At 37.9% G+C, this 16,018-nt stretch overlaps 1 protein-coding gene across 8 annotated transcripts in view; it reads right to left on the reverse strand.

The window, feature by feature from the left end:
* ICA1L (islet cell autoantigen 1 like) overlaps positions 1-16,018 on the reverse strand; it is a 57,945-nt gene that overhangs the window by 6,379 nt on the left and 35,548 nt on the right. For 7 of the 8 annotated variants that reach the window (XR_233653.5, XM_059878817.1, XM_005202687.5 and 4 more), the window contains exons 9-12: positions 14,772-14,815; positions 9,350-9,424; positions 4,516-4,770; positions 3,584-3,673 (exon numbers count right to left, since the gene is read on the reverse strand). Coding sequence is in view for 7 of the 8 variants with exons in the window: in XM_059878817.1 (XP_059734800.1) it covers positions 3,584-3,673; positions 4,516-4,770; positions 9,350-9,424; positions 14,772-14,815 (464 nt within the window). In the remaining variant the exon portion in view is untranslated. The remainder of the gene's footprint in view (positions 1-3,583; positions 3,674-4,515; positions 4,771-9,349; positions 9,425-14,771; positions 14,816-16,018) is intronic. The other variant, XM_005202691.5, reaches the window with a different exon arrangement.

A 16,018-nucleotide genomic window follows, 5' to 3' on the forward strand; every position in this document is an offset into this window, starting at 1 on the left:
TAATCTGAATAAGATCTATAGATTGCATAACAGTAGTAAGGTAATGTTTAATTTCCAATTTTGATCACTAAATTGTGATTATGTAAAAGGATGTCCTTCTTAGGAAACAGATGCTAACGTTTTTAGCGGTGAAGGGCATTACGTCTGCTATTTAAGTCTCAGAATAATTTCAGTTCACAAGAAATTACATATACTGCACACACAGAATAAGGCAAACATGGTAACATTTTTTGAAATCTAGGTGGGAAAATATGGGAATATTTGGTACTATTTTTGCAAGCCTTTCTGTAGGTCTGAAATGGTTTGAAAATTTTAAAATATTGATACTACAAAGATTTAGATGTCAGCCTAAAAGTGCTCCCACTGGTCAACATGGGGACAATTTGAGAACCAAAATGATTAAGAACAGCAGTGATTATAAACCACAGAAAAAGTATGAATCCATTCTGACAGTGAACACATATGTAAATAGGGAATAAGAGATAGTTTTCTGCTTACAGCAGAAGGGATAGGCCACTCATTCTAGTATTCTTGGGTTTCCCTGGTGGCTCAGACGGTAAAGAATCTGCCTGCAATTCGGGAGACCTAGGTTCAATCCCTGGGTTGGGAAGATCCCCCTGGAGGAGGACAATGGCAACCCACTCAAGTATTCTTGCCTAGAGAATCCCCACGGACAGAGGAGCCTGGAAGGCTACAGTCCATGGGGTCATAAAGAATTGGACACAACTGAGTGACTAAGCACACACAGCACCGGGCAGGTCAGTCAGTCAAATCAGTCGCTCAGTCGTGTCCGACTCTTTGCGACCCCATGAATCGCAGCACACCAGGCCTCCCTGTCCATCACCAACTCCCAGAGTTCACTCAGACTCACATCCATTGAGTCAGTGATGCCATCCAGCCATCTCATCCATCCTCTGTCATCCCCTTCTCCTCCTGCCCCCAGTCCCTCCCAGCATCAGAGTCTTTTCCAATGAGCCAATTCTTCGCATCAGGTGGCCAAAGTATTGGAGTTTCAGCTTCAGCATCAGTCCTTCCAATGAACACCCAGGACTGATCTCCCTTAGGATGGACTGATTGGATCTCCTTGCAGTCCAAGAGTCTTCTCCAACACCACAGTTCAAAAGCATCAATTCTTCGGTGCTCGGCTTTCTTTAGGAGACGGCAACGGCACCCCACTCCAGTACTCTTGCCTGGAAAATCCCATGGACGGAGGAGCCTGGTAGGCTGCAGTCCACAGGGTCGCTAAGAGTTGGGCACAACTGAGCGACTTCACTTTGACTTTTCACTTTCATGCGTTGGAGAAGAAAATGGCAACCCACTCCAGTATTTTTGCCTGGAGAATCCCAGGGATGGGGGAGCCTGGTGGGCTGCCGTCTATGGGGTCGCACAGAGTTGGACACGACTGAAGTGATTTAGCAGCAGCAGCAGCAGCTTTCTTCACAGTCCAACTCTCACATCCATACATGACCACTGGAAAAACCATAGCCTTGACTAGACAGACCTTTGTTGGCAAAGTAATGTCTCTGCTTTTTAATATGCTGTCTAGGTTGGTCATAACTTTCCTTCCAAGGAGTAAGTGTCTTTTAATTTCATGGCTGCAATCACCATCTGCGGTGATTTTGGAACCCAGAAAAATAGTCAGCCACTGTTTCCACTGTTTCCCCATCTATTTGCCAAGAAGTGATGGGACCGGATGCCATGATCTTAGGTGGAAGAAGCCAATTGTATGGCATGTGAATTATATGTCAATAAGGCTGTTTAAAAAATGTGATTAACAGATGAGTGGATAAACAAAATGTGGTATATCCATACAATGAAATATTATTCAACTTTAAAAAGGAAGGACACCCTGTCACGCACTACAACACGGATGAACTTGGAGGACAGTACGCTAAGTGGAATTAGCCAGGTACAAGAAGACAAGTACTTGCAGGACTCTGTTTATATGAGGTGTGAAGGTAGTCAGATTCATAGAAACAGAAAGTAAAATGCTGGTTACCAGGGGCTGGGAAGAGAGAACAGGAAGTTACTGTTTAACGGGTACAAAGTTTCACATTTTTCACAGCAATGTGCATATACTTTACTGAACTATACACTTTAAAATGGCTAAGATGCTAGATTTTGTTCTGTGTTTTTACTACAATTTTTAAAAAAGTGTGGAGAGAGTGCTAGGGTTGGAAAATCATCACTTTTCACCTGTAACAGGACAGGCTGAATCAGGCAAAAAGCAAAAACAGATGCTAAACCTAAGTGGAAATTCTGACAAACAGAAAAGCAGGACGTGTCCCAGGTTTCAGTGTCTTCCCACAGACTGCTCAGTAACTGTCAGGGAGGACAGAACGAAATAGTGATCATATAGGAGAAAACCTGGACAGCTCCCTGGGTGAGTGGTCGACGTGACACCCCTAAGGGAGAGAGGGACAGCTCTGAGCTGTGAAACACTGAGAAAGGAACATCACCTACGTGTGTTCTAGTCAGGATAATCTGACTAGATATTCAGGAAAACGAACAACCTAAATTTAATTACAAGGAGACCTCAAATCAAACTGAATAAGGAGCCTTCTATTAAAAACAACAGTGGAGCAGAAAGACAATATTCTTTTAAGATGCCCATGTCCAAAAAAATCAAAAGTTGTGGAAAAATTTCAGATTAAAAGAGTCTAATGAAATATGGCAACTGAATACATTACATGACCACAGACTCCCCCTACCCACTGCCCTGCCAGGCAGACTCAGGACAGTGCTATAAAGGACATTACTGGTCAACTCAAACATAAGATACAAATACTTAGTAGATTATAGAAACGCGTGTTAACATTTCCTAACATTACAGCCATGTTGTGGTTGTGCAAGAGAATATACCTGCTCTCAGGAAACACAAGCTGCAGCGTTTAGGAGGAAAGGGTCATGGTGCATGTAACTTACCCACAAGTGGTTCAGATAAAACAACGCGTGCATTACACACACACCTGTATAAAGCAAATGGGATAAAATGCCGACAACAGGGAAATCTGCATGAAGGTGTTCTTTGTGCCATTTTCATTTGTGAAATATTTCTGTGTGTCTGAAATTCTGTCCAATTAAAAAGTTAAGTCAACGTCAGTGACTAGGATTAATATGTATAAGATCCTGTAAGACAGGGAATGGGTCTATTTTCTATGTATATCCTACATGGTAATTACAACATGAACCAGCTCTGCAGACAAAATACAGTGAGTACTCCATATATGAAAGCAATTACTATGTACCCGGTCCTGTGCTATAAGCCTGAGTGCGTTCTCTGTCAACAGGCATCCTGTGCACACAGAGCATGTTCTATTCTAATGGCATTATCCATTATCAATAGACTTTAACACAAAACATAAAAGACTGAAGTAGAGGATGAAGTTTACCATGGCAAGCCCACAAAGTCTAGTCACTGCTTTCCACAGTGAGGGACAGCCAAATACAGCTTTCATTTTAATTCATTATTAACAAAATAATTTTTTGGACAATATGAGGCAAAGGCTATAAATTGATTCTTTTCTAAATTTACTTGAATTTGACTTATTATGATGGCAGATAATGTAAATAAGTAACTTACACTTTGTTAATTTCTTTGGACTCTGTGAAGGCACTGGCTGGTTATCAATGTGTGACAGAGGAAATTCTAATCCCCCATGGGAGGCCCAGCCTGGGGAGAGAAATAATGAATTATGCATTGTTAATCAAGTGGGAAATAACAACAGAAAAACAAGGGGAAAATATCTAATAAAAGTCCTCCAATCTTTGTACCAGGGTAATATTCCATAATATAATTAGGGTTTGGGAGACGTTAGGTGGAGTCACAGTAACCCAGGAAACCAAACGACGTTCTAAATGGAAGAGGAGTGGGAATCTGAGACACAGGTTAGAAATGTAATTGATAGGACTTAGGAACCATTATCCAAGTGGGGGACAGTATGATTCCTAAGGCGTCGGGCTGGACACAGGACGGTGGAACAGCAGGTGAGTGGAGAGACTCCCTGACATGTAAACAGAGCAGGTGGCCCTTTCCTGCTCCCAGCTTTCCACACAGCCCTCCACTCCCACCGCATTGCCCCGAAGGCTGTCATGGAACCAGCTCCGGAGTTGTTCCCTTTTCTTTTGTCATCTCTGAGCTCACAGGAAGAGAATGCATCAAGTTTTGCTAGGTGGAAGAAACAGTGTCACCTGCCCTAGGCAGGGATAACTTCACAGATCAAGAATTTTTAAACAAGACACTGGTTTTCTATGTAGAGAAGATACCTGGAAAAATCAATGAAGAAAATATGGGGTTTAGGGGAGGTGGCAGGAAAACAGCCTTTGTTTCACTCTCCTTGACAGACGCCAGTGATATCTGTTGTTTTTCTTGTTGACTGGTGTGACTGAAGATTTTATCTAGCAGTACTGAAGCTAACTTTGTTTCCTTGTTGATTTCAGCATCCACATGTACCTAGTTTTGCTTCACAAATATACAGCAATTCAGGGGTATCCAAATATTGCACAGACACTTACTGTTGAAAGCTCCAGCAGCATGAAGGCCAAGGTCAAAGAGCTGTGAAGGAAGGAATCCTGCGGAGTGAGCAAGAGGCTCAGAGCCCCCAGAAGGCTCCTGGCACGTGAGACTGGCCTTGGGGCTTCCAAAGACAGCCTGACATTCCTGGGAAGATTCACCAGCACTCCAACAACCAGGACTTAGAAGGCTGTTCAGAAACGAGAATTCCTTCTCAAAATCATCTTCCAATGAATCTACTGGCAAATCTTTTGCAACTGTTGAGTGAACATAAAAACAAAATGGCTTTTATCTTTTCAAGGAAATAAGAGTAGGATATACAGCAAATCAAGTTTGTTTCATTCTCATATTTTATTAACATAATTTTAACAAATAAAGTGATTAGAAGTTTATGTGAAGACAATTTCTAATTAGGTAGGCTACATATCAAAATTCTTAAAGAATTCTTAAAGAAATTTGTGGAAAATTCTTAAAGAAATGGGAATACTAGACCACAACTGGAGAAGGAAATGGCAACCCACTCCAGTATTCTTGCCTGGAGAATCCCAGGGAGAGAGAAGCCTAGTGGGCTGCCGTCTATGGGGTCGCACAGAGTTGGACACGACTGAAGCGACTTAGCAACTTAGCAGACCACATTACCTGCCCCCTGAGAAATCTGTATGCAGGTCAAGAAGCAATAGTTAGAACCAGATGTGGAACAACAGACTGGTTCCAAATTGGGAAAGGAGTACATCAAGGCTGTATATTGTCACCCTGCTTATTTAACTTATATACAGAGTACATCATGCAAAATGAGCACAAGCTGGAATCAAGACTGCCAGGAGAAATACCAATAACCTCAGATATGCAGATGATACCACCCTTATGGCAGAAAGCAAAGAGGAACTAAACAGCCTGTTGATGAAAGTGAAAGAGGAGAGTGAAAAATCTGGCTTAAAATTCAACATTCAAAAAAACAAAGATCATGGCATCCGGTCCCATCACTTCATGATAAATAGACAGGGAAACAATGGAAACAGTGACAGACTTATTTTCTTGGGTTCCAAAATTACTGCAGATGGTGACTGCAGCCAGGAAATTAAAAGATGCTTGCTCCTTGGAAGAAAAGCTATGACCAACCTAGACAGCATATTAAAAAGCAGAGACATTACTTTGCTGATAAAGGTCCATCTAGTCAAAGCTATGGTTTTTCCAGTAGTCCTGTATGGATGTGAGAGTTGGACTATAAAGAAAGCTGAGCGCCGAAGAACTGTGATGTTGGACTTTTGAACTGTCGTGTTGGAGAAGACTCTTGAGAGTCCCTTGGACTACAAGGAGATCAAACCAGTCAATCGTAAAGGAAATCAGTCCTGAATATTCACTGGAAGGACTGATGCTGAAGCTCCAATAGTTTGGCCACCTGATGTGAAGAAAAGACTCACTGAAAAACCCTGATGCTGGGTAAGATTGAAGGCAGAAGGAGAAGGGGACAAAAGAGGATGAGATGGTTGGGTGGTATCACCGACTCGATGGATATGAGTTTGAGCAAGCTCTGGGAGTTGGTGACGGATAGGGAAGCCTGGCATGCTGCAGTCCATGGGGTCTCAAAGAGTTGGACATGACTGAGTGACTGAACTGAAAAATCAAAATGACATTTCACAGTGAAATTAATAGCTATAAATACTTATGTATAAAATAACTAAGCAACCACCTGGGTAAGACAGAAACTACAGGAAACACGAGGAAAAACAGAAGCTAATAATAGGAGACTATAATATACCAAGTTAAAAAACAGGCCAAGAAGACAGAAGTAAAGATGCAGAAGATCTAAACAACATAATCAACAAGTAGTTTTTTTTTTTTCCAGCTATGCTGTGCAGCAGGTGAGATCTTAATTCTCCAACCAGGGATCAGACCTGCACCCCGTGCATTGGGCATACAAAGTTTTAACCACTAGACTGCTGGGGAGGTTCTACTGTGGTTGTTTTTGAATATATACAAACCCTAATGAAAATATACCTTCTTTTGAAGCACACATTGAAAATTCATGGAAATTAGTAACTAAGGCACACACACAAATCAGTTTCTTAAAATAGAGATATTACAAACAACATGCTCTGATTATAATGAAATAAAATGAGACAATTCTTGGAGAAGGAAATGGAAACCCACTCCAGTGGGATTTCTTGCCTGGGAAATCTCATGGACAGTGGAGCCTGGCGGGCCACAGTCCATGGGGTCACAAAAGAGTCAGACATGACTTAGCAACTCAGCAACAACCACAGTCGATTATAGGCAGGTCTTTCAACTGTCGGAGGATGGGGGCCCAGAACCCCCACTGAGTTCAAGTGTCAACTGTATTTGGTCTTGTGACTCCTATATTTATGTATGAAACAAAAACTTACTAAATTAGTACCTTAAATAAAGTTTAAGGGAAAAAAATGAGACCGTTTTTTAATGAAACCAGAAACTAAAGGGCTCTTCTGCCTGCACGTTCTTAATACCTTCTTTTAAACAACTCCTGGTTGAAAGGTGAATGTAATTTCTGAAAAATAGTGATAAAGAAGACGTTTCATATCATAACCCATGGGGTATTTAAATAATAATTAATAGAAAAATCATGACTACATTTATCAATAAAAATCAAAGAGGCTTCTGGCATGACAGAATGATGAGGTCTAGGGACCTGCACATCAGTTTTTAAGTAACTGGTGAAAATAATTTTAAAATCTCTGGAAATTTTCCAAGGACATACTTCAAATGAAGAAACATTTACACAAGAACATCTATTACAATTCAGAAAGAATGAAAGACTATGGTATTTGAACTAAGAACCATTCCTTTCCACCCCCCTTTCTCAATTCAACAAGATGAAAATTTGCTCTAGTCTGGTGGGAGTCAGGGAGGGGACCAAGGAATAATTGCAAACAAGCATGAGAGAATTTGGAGGGTAATGGAAATATTCTAATTCTCAATTGTGATGGTTGCCCAACTCTATAAATTTACTAAAAGCCACTGAATTTTATACTTACAATGGGTGAATCTTATGGTATTTAAATTATATCCCAATAAAACTTAAAAAATCAAGAGAGATTTTGTACAAGTCTATGCAAATAAATCTGAAAACCCAGACAAAATGAATAATTTCTGAGAACAATATAACTTATTAAAATTGGTCCCAGGACAGGTAAAAAGGTTAAACTGATCAATTTCCACAAAGAAGAAAACTAAAAAAAAAAAAATCACAGGCTGAGATATTTTCACAGGGAAATTAATATCAATGTAAACATAGTAAATAAAATATCAATAGATAATGCACAATGACAAAGCTGGATTTCTAACTGGAATCCTATTAATATAGCTCACCATCTTAATGTATTTAAGAGCAAACATCAAATAATCACTGGTAGAGATGCTGAGAAAGCTGTTGGCAAAATTCAACAAGGAGTGGGTGTGCAACCATTCCTAATAAAATCTCTTGAGAAAACAGTAATGTGTGGATACTTAACATTATAAATTATATACCTCAATCTAAAAGCTAGCATCTTAATTAATTCAGAAACAGGCACTGACACCAAGATCAGGACATGCTTGCTATTATTTCACATTGTTCTGGAGGTAGTAACCAATTTAAAAAAAGAACTTAATTACAGTCACAGGAGTTATTAAAGAAAAAACAAGACTATCTGTATTTGCTGAAGACATGATGGTTTACCTGGAAAGTTCCAGAAAATCACTCATAAAACTAACTCAAAGTATAAACAAATTTAGCAAGGTAGCAGGATACAAAACTAATATGCAAAAATCAATAGCACTTATATACACAAAATAGTAACCAATTAAAGATGAAATGGAAAGAAAATGTCATTTATAATCACAATAAAAGAAAATATTCAGAGATGATCTTAACTAGAAATGTTCAAAACCTACATAAAAAGACTATATATGAAAGCTATACAAGTAAACTTTAACAGAAAGATACCCCTTGTTTGACATCATCAACCTGTCAGTTTTCAGATTTAATGTGATCACAAAGTATCGATGAAACTTTCTTATGGAGCTAGACAATAAGCCTTTAAATAAAAAATGTGGCAATGGTACATTGACACATCTATAAGCTATAAAGAAAGTCCAGAAATTGACTCAAATACGTATAGAAATCTAGCATATGAGTGGAAGTTAATTTCAAATTACTGGGGCAAAGATGGCGTTTAAAAAAATAAAGGATAGCCATTTGGAAAAATATAACATTCAATCCATTGTTCCAATACCATTTGCGTGAATAAACTCCAAATGAATTGGAGATCTAAACGTTAAAAAAAAAAAAACTATATAAATACTAGTAGAAAGCAGCAGCAGCAGCAGAAAGCACAAATGAACTCCTCTAACCTGGGCTTTGCATAGGACATAAATCCAGATCCAATGAAACAAAAGATGAATAAATTTGACTATATAAAATGTTTAAATAATTGTTTTCATGGCAAAAAACAACTATAAGAAAAGTCAAAAGACAAATGACAAACTGGGAGAAAACATGCAACATAATTGCTTGGGAAAAATGCTCAAGGTAGTGCTGACTGAGTGCCTGCACTGGTAGGTGGCAGAGATACGTGAGACAGTGAGGGGGGCAACAGTCCCGCACGTCCTCACGGTCACAGACGCTCCCACAGGGCCGAGACATACAGAATAAACAATTATTTAATTTCCATTGTGACATGCTATGAAGTAAAAGAGTAGGATTGTATTCCTGTGAAAAGACCTATCAGATTTTCATGTTATGAAAATGAATATTAAATAAAAACTAAAGAATTTTAAATAATAAATTATCCATATATATATAGTGAAATTATAATATACCATTTTCAGAATCAGAAAACTGAGGTGCTACAAATTCTTTTATTCCAGAATGTTTTTCCTTATGATCTTCAGTTGCTGAAACAAAAGCACATGAACGATTAAGTTGAAGAAGAAAAAATTTAGCATGCTGATTTACTATAGTAGTTTATAATAATTTAAACCCAACTGTTCAACTGACCAAATCAGATTATAATCCATATATGTAAAATTTAAAGATCTATAGATAAAAATCACGTATGTATAAATATAGCAAATAATTTTATAATACCCACAAATATTGGGGTCCTCTGTTATATCCATGCCCTCTTAAAAGTTAAAAGTTTTCACATTGCATGTAATTGGCACAGTGCCTATGCAAAACAATATGAAGGTTCCTCAAAAAAACTAAAAATAGAACTACCATATGATCCAACAATGCCACTTCTGAGTACTTTATCCAAAAAATAAAAACAAAAACCCTATTTCAAAAAGATACATGCACCCCACTATTCACTACAGCATTATTTACAACAGCCAAGACACTGAAAGAAACCAAATGCCCATCAATGGGTGAAAAAAGAAAATGCGGTTCATATACACAATGGAACGTTATTCAGCCATAAAAAGAATAAAATCTTAACATTTATGACAACATGGATGGACACTGAAGGCATTATGCTAAGTGAAATGGGTCAGAGAAAGACACATACTGTACCATCTCACTTATATGTGGTGTATCAAGAACAAACGATAGCTGAGCTCATAGATTTAGAGAACAGTGGTGGTTGCCAAAGGCTGAGGTGGGGGCACAATGAGTGAAGGAAGTTAAAAAGTACAAACTATTATAAAATAAATAAGTCATGGGGATGTAATGTACAGAATGTTGATTATAGTTAGTACTTTGTTACTATTTGCAACTCCAAGGACTGCTGCAGGTCAGGTTTCCCTGTCCTTCACTATCTCCTAAGTTTGCTCAGATTCATGTCCATTGAGTCGGTGATGCTATTTACAAGCATCTCATCCTCTGCCACCCTCTTCTTTTGCATTCAATCATTCCCAGCACAAGGATCTTTTCCAATGAGTCGGCTCTTCGCATCAGGTGGCCAAAGTATTGGAGCTTCAGTTTCAGCACCAGTCCTTCCAATGATTATTCAGGATTTATTTCCTTTAGGATTGACTGGTTTGATCTCCTTGCAATACTGCTGTTGCTGCTGCTAAGTTGCTTCAGTTGTGTCCGACTCTGTGCGACCCCATAGACGGCAGCCCACCAGGCTCCCCCGTCCCTGGGATTCTCCAGGCAAAAACACTGGAGGGGGTTGCCATTTCCTTCTCTAATGCATGAAAGTGAAAAGTGAAAGTGAAGTTGCTCAGTTGTGTCCAACTCTTAGCGACCCCATGGACTGCAGCCTCCCAGGCTCCTCCATCCATGGGATTTTCCAGGCAAAAGTACTGGAGTGGGTTGCCACTGCCTTCTCCCTTGCAATACAAGGGACTCTAAATCAAGTCTTCTCCAGCACCACAGTTAGAAAGCATCAGTTCTTTGGTGGTCGCCTTCTTTATGGTCCAACTCTCACATCTGTATGTGACTACTGGAAAAACTATAGCTTTAACAATATGGATCTCTGTCAGCAAAGGGACGTCTTTGCTTTTTAATATGCTGTCTAGGTCTGTCACAGATGTCCTCCCAAGTAGCAAGCATCTTTTAATTTCAAGGCTGCAGTCACTGTGTGCAGTGATTTTGGAGCCCAAGAAAAGAAAGTCTGTCACTGCTTCCACTTTTCCCCCTTCCATTTGCCATGAAGTGATGGGACTGGATGCCATGATCTTAGTTTTCTGATGTTGAGTTTTAAGCCACCTTTTTTACTCTTCTCTTTTACCCCCATCAAGAGGCTTTTTAGTTCCTCTTCACTTTCTGCCATAAGGGTGGTATCATCTGAGGTTGTTGATATTTCTCCTGGCAATTTTGATTCCAGCTTGTGCTGTATCCAGCCGAGCATTTTGTATGATGTACTTTGTATATAAGTTAAATAAGCATGGTGACAATATACAGCCTTGAAGTACTCCTTTCCCAATTCTGAACCAGTCCTTTATTCCATGTCTGGTTCTAACTGTTGCTTCTTGACCTGCATACAGGTTTCTCAGAGACAGGGAAGGTAGTCTGGTATTCCCATCTCTTTAAGAATTTTCCACAAATAACAAAGAATTTGTTAAGATAGACAGTCAGAGGCTTTTGCATTGTCAGTGAAGCAGATGTAGATGCTTTGCTGGAATTCCCTTGCTTTCTCTATGATCCAGTGAATGTTGGAAATTTGGTTTCTTGTTCCTCTTCCTTTTCTAAACCCAGCTTATACAGTTAGTAATACTTTCAAATACTGCATATTTGAAAGCTGCTAAGAGAGTAAATCTTAAAAGTTTTCATCACAAGAAAAAAATGGTCACTGTGTATGAGGATGGATAGTAACTAGACTCATTGTGGTGATCATTCTGCAATATATACATATAGCAAATCATGTGTACACCTGAAACTAATACAGTTTTATGTCAATTATACCTCAGTATAAGTAACAAGTGTACAACAGACTGATTTGCAATTTTTAAGTTATGCTCCACTTATAATTATTATAAAATATTGACTATATTCCCTGTAGTTTATTTTATACATAATTGTTTATATCTCTTAATCCCTCAGCCTTATTTTGTCCTTCCTCCCCTCCTTGTCCCTGATGGTAAATACTAGTTTTCTCTATATCAGTAATTCTGGGTTTTTTGTTGTTGTTATGTTCAACAGTTTATTTAGCTTATCATATAAGCAACATTATATAGTATTTGTCTTTCTCTGACCTATTTCACTTAGTTCATCCATGTTGTTGGAAATAGCAAATTTTCATTCTTTTTTATGACTGAATAGTACTCCTATATGCACACCACATATTCTTTATTTATTTTCATCTGTTGATGGACAGTTATTGCTATGAACAATGGGATACGTGTATCTTTTCCAATTACTGTTTTGGGGATTTTTTTCAGATATATATACCCATGAGTGGAATTGCTTGCTCATATGGTAATTTTATTTTTAGTTTTTGGGAAACCTCTATACTGGTTTTCATTATGCCTGCACCAATTTACATTCCCACCGGCAGTGTAGGAAGTTTCCCTTTTCTACACATTTTCACAGGTATTTATATTTGTAGTCTTTGTGGTGACAGCCATTCTGACAGGTGTGAGATGATGTCTCATTATAGTTGTATTTATTTTTAAACAGTTGTTTGGCTGTTTCAAGGCCTTAGCTGGAGCACACAGGAGTGTCAATCTTCACTGCAGCACGTGGGATCTTTAGCTGTTTCATGTGGGATACAGTTCCCTGACCCAGTATTGAAACCAGGCCCCCTGCATTGGGAGCACGTCTTAGACGCTGGATCATCAGGGAAGTCCCTCGTTATAGTTTTAATTTGCATTTCTCTGATGATTAATGGCGTTGAGCATATTTTCATGTTCCGGTTGGCCACCTGTATGTCTTTGGAAAGATGTATGTTCAGGTCATCTGCCCATTTAGGTTGTCTTTTTGATCTTGAGTTGTATGAGCTGTTTATATATTTTGGATAATAATTTCTCATAGGTCATATCATTTGCCAATTTTTGTCCCATTACACAGGCTGTCTTTTGATTTTGTCAATGGTTTCCTTTGCTGTGTGTGCAAAAACTTTTAAGTTTAATTAGGTCCCATTTGTTTATTTTTGCTTTTATCTCCTTTGATTTAGGAGAAAGATCCAAAAGAAAATTTTGCTATTTATGTCGAAGAGTGTTCTACATAGGTTTTCTAGGATTTTCATGGTTTCTAGCCTTACATTTAGGTCTTTAGTCATTGTGAGTTTATTTTTGCCATGTATAGTAACATGGATGGATTTGGATGGTATTATACTAAGTGAAATAAGTCAGACAGAGAAAAACAAATGCTGCATATCATTTAGATGTGGAATCTACAAAACAGAATAGACTCGTGAATGTAACAAAAAGGAAACAGACTCGCAGATACAGAAAACAAACTAGTGGTTACCAATGGGGAGACGGAAGAGGGAAGGGCAACTTCGGGATAGGAGATTAAAAGATACAAACTATTATGTATAAGATAAGCTAGAAGGATATTATATAACAGTTATATAATAGTATAACACAGGGAATATAGCCAACAATATCTATAAATGGAGCATAACCTTTAAAAAGTGTGATCACTCTGTTGTATATCTATAACATATAATATTACATCAACTGTACTTCAACAAAAAGGGGACATAACTACTGATACAGCAGGCTTTAAAAGATAAAATAATACTATAAGTGGATGTTGAAACTACAACAATGCCCATTATATTTCATTTATGTTGGTTAAAAAATATTCTCTAATTGGATACAGGATTATGTATGCACAATTAGATAACATTTAGAACATATGTTTGATGGTATGTTAGATATATAGAACTCATGACTATTGTAGTCTTTAGTTTCTTTTATCAGTATGGTCTGTATTTATGTGTATGCTTAAAAAATATTGGACACCTACTATGTGCTACATAGTTTATAAATATATCTAGCATCCTGCCAGGTAGGAGTGTATGAGTCATTTTTCTGAAGAGAAATATGAAAAAGGCATAAATGACTCATTAAAAAAAAAAAGTTAGCCTTTAAATCCAGATTTTTATGGCTCCAAAGCTACAGTAATTCATATATATGTTGATTGTACATATAATGTATATTTATTTTAAAATAACATAAATTTAAATATGAGAATAATTTTTGAAACAATCATACTGCCCTGTGAAATGAATATCTATACTAAAAGCAATTGTCTCTAAGAAGGCCAGAATTCCCTAAAGAAGATAATTGGACACTCTAATTATGATTGCCTGAAAGCTAACTCATTGCCAAGCACAGCCTCCAGTTCCACACGAGCAGGAAGCCTGGACTGAGACCCTGGGCGGCTGCAGAGCAAATCCTACCACCTGCCCAGGCAGGGAAGCAGGTGAGCAGTCCCACCCAAGAGGGGAGCGTGGTCCTTGGCCCACCTGACCAGGATGCCTTAAAAGTGACCCTGGGGAGCCTCAAGCCCAGCTTACAGTACTGCCCAGCACCACATCCCAAATTAAATACAGTAACTATGTGAGGTGATGGATGTGTTAACTAGTCTAATGGTGAAAATCATTTTGCAATATATACAAGTACCAAATCACCCAATCGTACACCTTAAACTTAGAGTGTTACATGTCAATTACAACTCCATAAAGCTGTTGTAATGCGAACTCAGAAGGGTTTGTACAGAGACATAAAGCGACTTAACGTTTTTTAATTAAATGGATATTAATACAATCTCTCTGAAAAGGCTGCAACGAGCTGTTTTCACATTTGTATGTGGTCATTTCACATTTTAATGAATCTACCATCTTACCTGGTTCACTTCCCAAGTTCACTTCCTCATCTGACAAAACTAACCTAAAGTAAAACAGAAAAATGAAAAGATTTTGGTTAAAATACACTGGGGACTCATACTCTACAAACAGTTCTGTATGGCTTAAAAAGTTTTTTTTTTTAAACTGAGGAGGCAGTTGTCTGGTAGATCTCCTAAAATCTGAGACGAATCTTTTCTAGAGCTACACAGACTGTAAAAATAACCTTTCACCTCTTATTCTTTCAATGCATTTATACTGAGATTGACTGAAGCACCAGGTACCATGTTCAGCATAGTGAGCACCGTGTGAAATACCACACAGAGAACATCTGTCACCAAAGCCGTCGAGTATGAAGTTTAGTTTTCAAGCATTAAAAGGTTTTTGCTCAAGAATTCTTGGCAAGTAAAGTTTTGAGAGGTTGGGGTTGACACGTACACACTGCTGTATTTAAAACAGATAACCAAAAAAAATAAATAAATAAATAAATAAAACAGATAACAAAGATTTACTATTTAAAAAAATTAAAAAATTTTAAAAAGAGATTAAAAAAAAAGAGTGCTTGGGAACTACAGGGAATGAAGAACTGTAGAAAAAATGGAGTACTCTATTTTGAACAAGAAATTGATGGTTACATTTGGCTAAAATAAGACACATTTGGCTAAAACATTCTCGACCAAAACTAATTTTGGAAAGTGTTATCATCCATCTGGTATAATAATTTTAAAAAATGAGATAAAGAAAGTTTTATCTTTTTTTTTTTTTCGGCTGTACCAAGCGGCATGTGGGATCTTAGTTCCCAGACCAGGAATGGAACTCATGCACCCTGCGTTGGAAGCACAGAGTCTTAGCCACTGGGTCACCAGAAAAGTCCCGAGATACAGAACCATTTTTCATAATTCTTGGGGTATAAACTCACAACTCTAGTGTTGGTTTTTTTTCTAATAAGCCTTTAAAGACACTTAAAAGCAATACAATATTTATTTGTAAATCCCACAGAAATAAACCTACAGAACAAATGGATAGTTTGATATGGAATGAAATGTTCAACAATAGTATACCTAGATTGTGTTTTAAACATTTTGGACAGAAGAGAGGGTTGAGGTGCTTTGGAACCTGTTAGTTAACGTGAAAGGCAGCTTTCATAATGCTGAAGATGGGTGAGGAGATTTCGAATAAAACTTCCATAAAATGTGATAACAAATATAGCTACTAAATTAATAAACAATGTACAATTTAAAGTCTCAAT

Source organism: Bos taurus, chromosome 2 (genome assembly GCF_002263795.3).
Source record: "Bos taurus isolate L1 Dominette 01449 registration number 42190680 breed Hereford chromosome 2, ARS-UCD2.0, whole genome shotgun sequence".
NCBI lineage: Eukaryota > Metazoa > Chordata > Mammalia > Artiodactyla > Bovidae > Bos > Bos taurus.